This window comes from Salvia splendens, chromosome 20 (assembly GCF_004379255.2).
Source record: "Salvia splendens isolate huo1 chromosome 20, SspV2, whole genome shotgun sequence".
NCBI lineage: Eukaryota > Viridiplantae > Streptophyta > Magnoliopsida > Lamiales > Lamiaceae > Salvia > Salvia splendens.
Window position 1 is genome coordinate 2,549,237 of NC_056051.1, and position 6,030 is coordinate 2,555,266.

At 40.8% G+C, this 6,030-nt stretch overlaps 2 protein-coding genes across 7 annotated transcripts; one reads left to right on the forward strand and one right to left on the reverse strand.

Annotated features, from left to right (window-relative positions):
- Positions 1 to 754: 754 nt before the first annotated feature.
- On the forward strand, positions 755 to 3,667 carry LOC121782836. Of its 6 annotated transcripts, none has more exons than XR_006046465.1 (4): positions 755 to 943; positions 1,483 to 2,093; positions 2,579 to 2,944; positions 3,180 to 3,667. XR_006046465.1 is itself a non-coding variant. In XM_042180807.1 (4 exons), the coding sequence occupies exons 2-4, from the start codon at positions 1,636 to 1,638 to the stop codon at positions 3,212 to 3,214; spliced, it is 549 nt and encodes a 182-aa protein (XP_042036741.1). In that variant the 5' UTR covers positions 760 to 943; positions 1,483 to 1,635; the 3' UTR covers positions 3,215 to 3,667. The 6 variants fall into 6 exon arrangements, 5 of the variants coding, with proteins under 5 accessions (XP_042036740.1, XP_042036741.1, XP_042036743.1 ...); XM_042180807.1 differs by having other exon boundaries at positions 760 to 943; positions 2,579 to 2,639; positions 3,185 to 3,667; XM_042180809.1 differs by having other exon boundaries at positions 761 to 943; positions 2,579 to 2,639.
- Positions 3,668 to 4,313: 646 nt separating this feature from the next.
- LOC121780639 (phytosulfokine receptor 2-like) lies at positions 4,314 to 5,654 on the reverse strand. The gene has a single exon (XM_042178257.1). It carries the CDS (start codon positions 5,475 to 5,477, stop codon positions 4,380 to 4,382), a length of 1,098 nt encoding a protein of 365 aa, XP_042034191.1. The 5' UTR covers positions 5,478 to 5,654; the 3' UTR covers positions 4,314 to 4,379.
- Positions 5,655 to 6,030: the final 376 nt, after the last annotated feature.

Sequence of the window (6,030 nt, forward strand, 5' to 3'; positions counted from 1 at the left end):
ATATACAAAAGTGATATAAGTAGAGTAGTAAATATTTAGATTTCAAAAATATTTAAAATGTTTATTTTGTTACATAGAGAATAAGATGCATGGATCACAAATTATAAGTACGGACAAAAAAACTTTAACACGAGATTAAAAATGATTTTAACTAAAGAATAAATATAACAACATAATAATATATGCAAATTAGTAAAAGTTTAGATTTCATAAAGTATTTAAAGATATTATTTTAATAATAAGAAGAAATATGAATTGGTAAAATAAAAAAAAGCAAAGAATGGAAAACATATGTTCTTGTTGAGGATCAAGGATTGAACCCTAGACCTCTAGGTTAAAAAACCAACAATCAAACCATTAGTACATTTTATATAATACTTATTTAAAGAAAATAGATTTCTACGCTTCAAGGAGGGGGCGAATATGCTATTTTTGGCTCGATTCAAGAGAAAGTTTAGGCTCTCCTAACAGCCGGGAGAGGGCGACCGCCCCCTCCTGTCCCCTAGATCCGCCACTGCTAGTCGCGATCCGTTTCTTCGACTCTTGTGCACACTAGTGATTAATTATGACCACTTGCGCGCTCCGTCATCTACAATGCGGTTCACCCGCGGCCGCCGAGTGCGCGGGTGTCCCGCGTTCTTGATGAATTATAATTGACCCATCGGTGTCATGCGCCAGCCTCTCTCTCCCTCATTTATTTGTGTCAATTAATGTAATTTGTGACATTTATTAATTTCATTCTATTATCTTTCATATCCTATAAATATGCAAATAAATAAATAAGATAAATAATTGAGAAAAAAATCCCTTTTTATACAGTTTCGTAAAATCTCCACTCTCTGGATTTCTTCACAGCTCGTATTTATCCGCCGGAAAATCCCTTCGCAATTGCAGAAGCGTATTTTTGCCCGGTGATTTCTTCGATCGAGATAGATTCAGATCTGTATGTATATATTTCCGTGCGTAATATTTTATATATGGCGGCTGCGACTGTTTTAGCGTTAGTTTGTGGATTGGCGTTTCCATAAATTACTCCATTTTTGACCTTTCAGTTGACTGCCTTGTCGATAGATATTATTGACTCTTTGGTGAAAGTGTGCTGATTTGTTCAATTTATTCGTTGTTTATTTCGGCTTGTTATGGTAATTCAACACTAGTGTGAAAGGGAATTTTAATCTCATCTTTTCTGTGGAACCTCTTCAATAATGTATGCCTTTTTCTCTTTGTCGTTTTGTGGCAACTTTTGTCTCTGTAAGATGCTTCCTTTTGTTGATCTCAAATGCTGCCGCATTGTTAGATGGGATAATCGATTTATTTGAATTGTTTTGGTGACTGGAGTTTTTTTGGGGGGATAATTTGGAATGCAGTTTTTGTTTTTATATGGTGTTTGCATCTTGCTTTTGTCATTCTGTGTTGTGTTGTAGAATTTAGAGGTTAAATTGGATGCTTTTGAGATGAATTTAGAGGTGAATTATGGTGCAGAAGTAGGTGGGATGGTGGTCAGAATCAGATGAGAACAACTGGTTTTATTGGTAGTGGAAGGAGGAGGTTTTTTTTTTTCTATTCTTCAGCTTCTGGAGATAGTAACCGATTGACTCTTCTTTTATCGGGTCGGGAAAAAACGAGAAGGAACCCATGAGAGTAGCGCCGTGGAGCCAGTACCAGTTGGTAGACCAAGAGACTGATCCTTATCCTGATCTCCAGCTGGCTCCTGGGAAGAACCAGCTAGTCCGCGGGTGCGCCTCCTTTGTGTGCATTGGTCGCCATGCCGCTGGACGTGAAAAATCTTTTCCTCTTAAAGTTGGACCGACTCAAAACCAAGAAGTTTTGCCGGAGCCTGTAGATATTGATGAGAGTAAAGTTCAAGTGAATTCTGTTGATGATCCAGTTAATTACAATGAAAATATTAGGGCGATAGTTAGTCTTAAGAGCAGCCTGAAGAAGTCAGCAAATATTGGTCCGGTTGTTCGTGCTGCTGATAGTGGAAACTCCAGCAAGCATGAAGCGGACGCTGGTCCGTTGGAAAGGAGGAAAGTGCAGTGGACAGATACAACTGGGGGAGAGCTTTTTGAGATACGAGAATTCGAGATGAGGTAACAAGAGCTTCTGATGCATGATTTTGAACAAAAATATGAATAGCTACCATATTAGTATGTGCCTGTTTGAAAATTTTCCAGATTTTTCACTTGCTTGCTTGTTTTTTATATGTGGAGTAGTGTGATGTAAAGTCAAAATCTTTCTTGAATTTTGCTCCTAGCATGTTATTATAGAATCTGAAAGTTACTTCTACCAATTACCAAAAGGTGTTTGCTTTGCTGCCCCCTGTCACTATTTCAACTTTATTGTTGTGTAAAATATAATTTGTTAACAATTTGCTAGTTTAGTTGCGAAAAATGATGTTTAATGAGGATGTACTTGAAGTGCTTGCTCCAAGCATGTTACCACAACATCAAAATTTTTGCCTCTATTTTATTGCTCTAGCTTGGTCTTATGTTGTCTATGATGTATAAGGCAGGGAGGGACAGTGTCATCTGTCATTTTATTCTGTGCAAACTCAGTTTATTCATGATTTGTTTAGGTGTAGTTCTAGAAAGCAAGGTTGTACGCTTAGGTTGATCTGGTATCTGCTTTCATGCAAGGTATTACTTTTAAGCTCATCTTTTTTTAAATGTCTTCATACCATATGTACAATTTATGACAAAAGTATATACTTATTATGATACAGCGCATATGGGTTCAATTCTAGTGTATCAAATGCTGAAGCGGGTTTTAGTATGGTTACTTTTAAAAACACAGCCAAACAAATATTTTAGAGAACTACTTTTCCATACATTATATTTAATTCTGAAATGCCTACTTCCACATGGCCATGAGTATTTTCAATGAAGACACAGTGAATTGCAAACATCACTCTTCAGTTTCCTGGAAGTTCGGTCAATATAAGGTAGATAAGTTTTTTGGGTGAATCAATAGTATACCTATTGGATTGTTCTTTGACATGCTTTAGAATGCTGATCATGAAGCCAACTTCAGTACTCATATATCCCGGGTTCTTCATCCAACTGTCGATTTTGTCAAGTTTCATGTCTTTCCAAATTGGGGAATGAATACTTGAAGATGCCCTTATCTGCATGTGTCTTCTCACTTTCCTCTTTCTAATCAAGTGTGTATTTTCTCAGTGAAGATGGATCGGGCGATGAATTTGATTATTTGACTACAAAGAGTTGCTCATGCACAATAATGTAGTCTGCCATGTTTCTGACTATTATACTATGACAAGCCTTTCATGTGTTACCTGAAGTCCGAGCAACCAAAGCACTGGTTTGAGCTCTGCTAGCCCTATCATCAGATGACGGGAAAATGGAAACTTTGAGGTAATGCAAGATGCCATGGCGATTCACTAGCCTGCTCTGATCATATTCTTGCTTGCATTCAGTTCTGGCGCTTTAGGATATAGTGTTTTTGAAGGTTATAATACCGTCTTTTGGCATTCTTATATTGACATCGGTGATGAGTTATTATTTGTATTTTGTAGTTGTCAATATGCAGTAGAGTAGTATTTTATTTGGAAAGCTGGGTATATTTTGCTTTGATTGATGCTATGGCTAAGAGTGACATGTACAATTTTTTCCTTTTCTTTTGGGAAAACCTTTCCTTCATTTTAAAATCTTTGCCTGGGAGTGAATCGTACTCCCTCCGTCTCGCACTACTCGCACATTTCCTTTTGGGCACGGAGATTAAGGAATGAGTGATAGACAAAGTCAACAATTACGGCTGTAGGTATAAATTGTTACTAAAAATGGAAAGAGTGCAAATAACTTGGGACGCCCAGAAAGGAAATAAGTGCAAGTAGTACGGGACGGAGGGAGTATAACTTTAGTGATGTACAAGGTTTAGTATCTTGACTTTTGGTAGTAAAATCAATAATATTAGTTGTGATATTAGTCGAGTGGAATGAAGCCTGATTTTGGTCTATTATTTTACCTATACACAAGGAATTTCAATTATCTAACTCCTTCGGCTTCTGAGAGAATCTCAATAATTTTCAATTATCTAACTCCTTCGGCTCCTAAGACCCAAGCCCTCACAACCGATGTCGGTTCGGTTTCCAATTTTCGAACATTAACCGTCTCTAACTAGCATGATCACAACCGACGTATTGATTCTTTAGATTCAATTCGCATTTTGTGTATTTAGAACTGTAATCGACGGTTAATCGCATGGTGACCTAAGATCGAGAAACCCGGTAAAAAGATCGCTTCAACTTACCTTGATTCGAATAATTTCCTTTGCAAGCCCTATTAACTATTCAATTTCTTTGGGAACTAGATCCATCCATATTCATAACCATAAAGAGGCAAAGAATTAGTAATTACAAGTCATAAGAATTTAGACGATCCAACAACACCCAAAATGCTATTCAACTGATCAACCACTTGATTCATAGTAGGCCTATTCTTGATATGATGATGCGCACACTCGAGCCCAATCTTGAAAACCTCCTCGACCACGCCCTTCTCCAAATCCTCCCTCGCGATGCATCCATCCACCATCTCCACATACCTCCCGGCCCCGGCCATCGCCTTCGCCCACTCCATCAGCCTCACCTCCCTCCCGTCCTCCCCGGGGAACGGGAGGCTCGGCCTCCTCCCCGTCACCACCTCCACCACCAGTACCCCGAAGCTGTACACGTCCCCCGCCGTCGTCGCCGCGGCGAACCCCTCCACGTACTCGGGCGGCATGTACCCCATCGTCCCCGCCACCTGCGTCGACACGTGCGAGTGGGGCCCCTCCACCCTCCTTGCCAGCCCGAAGTCCGCGATGTGGGCCACGAACCCCGAATCCAGCAGCACGTTGCTCGCCTTGATGTCCCTGTGGATGATCGGGATCGCCAGCTCGTGGTGCATGTACGCCAGCCCATCCGCCACACCCCTCACTAATCCCATCCGCGAATTCCACGTCAGCGGCGCGAACTCCACGTCGGCTTCTTCATCCGACGTGTCGTACAGCCATTGGTCGAGGCTGCCTTTCTCGATAAACTCGTAAATCAGGACCCGATCCTGACCCGTGGCGCAGTACCCGAGGATCCGGACTATATTCGGGTGGCGGATCTTAGCTAGGGTTTCGATCTCGGCTTGGAATTCGCGGAGGCCCTGGAAGGCGTCGGGGGAGAGCTTCTTCACGGCGACGACGGCGCCGGACCGGAGGGTCGCTTTATAGACTAGGCCGAAGCTGCCGTCGCCGATGATGAGGTCCTTGGAGAAGTTATGCGTGGCGGCGACGAGCTCCTGCATCGAGACGTGGGGGAGGCTCGGGTCGAAGCTGTCGAAGATGGAGGGGCTCGGGTGGGAGCGGCGGCGGCGGCGGTGGTGGTGATTGGATTCGGTGTTGCAGAGGATGAGGATGAGGCCAAGGATTAGGGTTACGACGAAGAAGCTGGCGATGGCGGCGAGGATTCCTTGGAGAGTTTGATCCATTTTGGGGATTGGTTAATTGAGGTGAAATTGAGGTGCGTGGGTGGTTTTAGAGGGGGATTGGAGCTCCAGGAGATGGATGTTTTGACTGGGGAGAGGGGATGGGGGAGCCGCCATTAACGGTAGGGAGAGAGAGAGAGAGGTGTTCAAAGAGGAGACTTGCCTGCAGTGTAGACTAAGGTGGCGGACGTCAACGGTTTGATCCTTTTTGTTTCTTTCTTATTGCGTTTTTCTCTATTTTTATTTTTATTTTATTTTTATTTTTATTTTTATTTTTATTTTATTTTTATTTTATTTTTATTTTTATTTTTATTTTTATTTTATTTTTATTTTTATTTTTATTTTTATTTTTATTTTATTATAATTTTGAATAAGTACTATAGTTAATTATTGAAGCTAGTACAATAATGTCCTAACATGAGAGAATGTGTATTATATACTATTATAAACTATATAAAGTAAGAAAATGCCAGCTACTTTTTCGGGGGGAAACGGAACTATATTAGCCTAATTTGTACATGTAGCCTAATTTGTACTAATACATGTTATTTCTTCC

Bases quoted from the DNA above. Each gene is read 5' to 3' on its own strand.
- LOC121782836 (XM_042180806.1), top strand. From the start codon at position 1,636: ATGAGAGTAGCGCCGTGGAGCCAGTACCAGTTGGTAGACCAAGAGACT. The intron at 2,094-2,578 runs GTAACAAGAGCT...TGATTTGTTTAG, and splicing joins ATACGAGAATTCGAGATGAG to GTGTAGTTCTAGAAAGCAAG.
- LOC121780639 (XM_042178257.1), bottom strand. From the start codon at position 5,477: ATGGATCAAACTCTCCAAGGAATCCTCGCCGCCATCGCCAGCTTCTTC.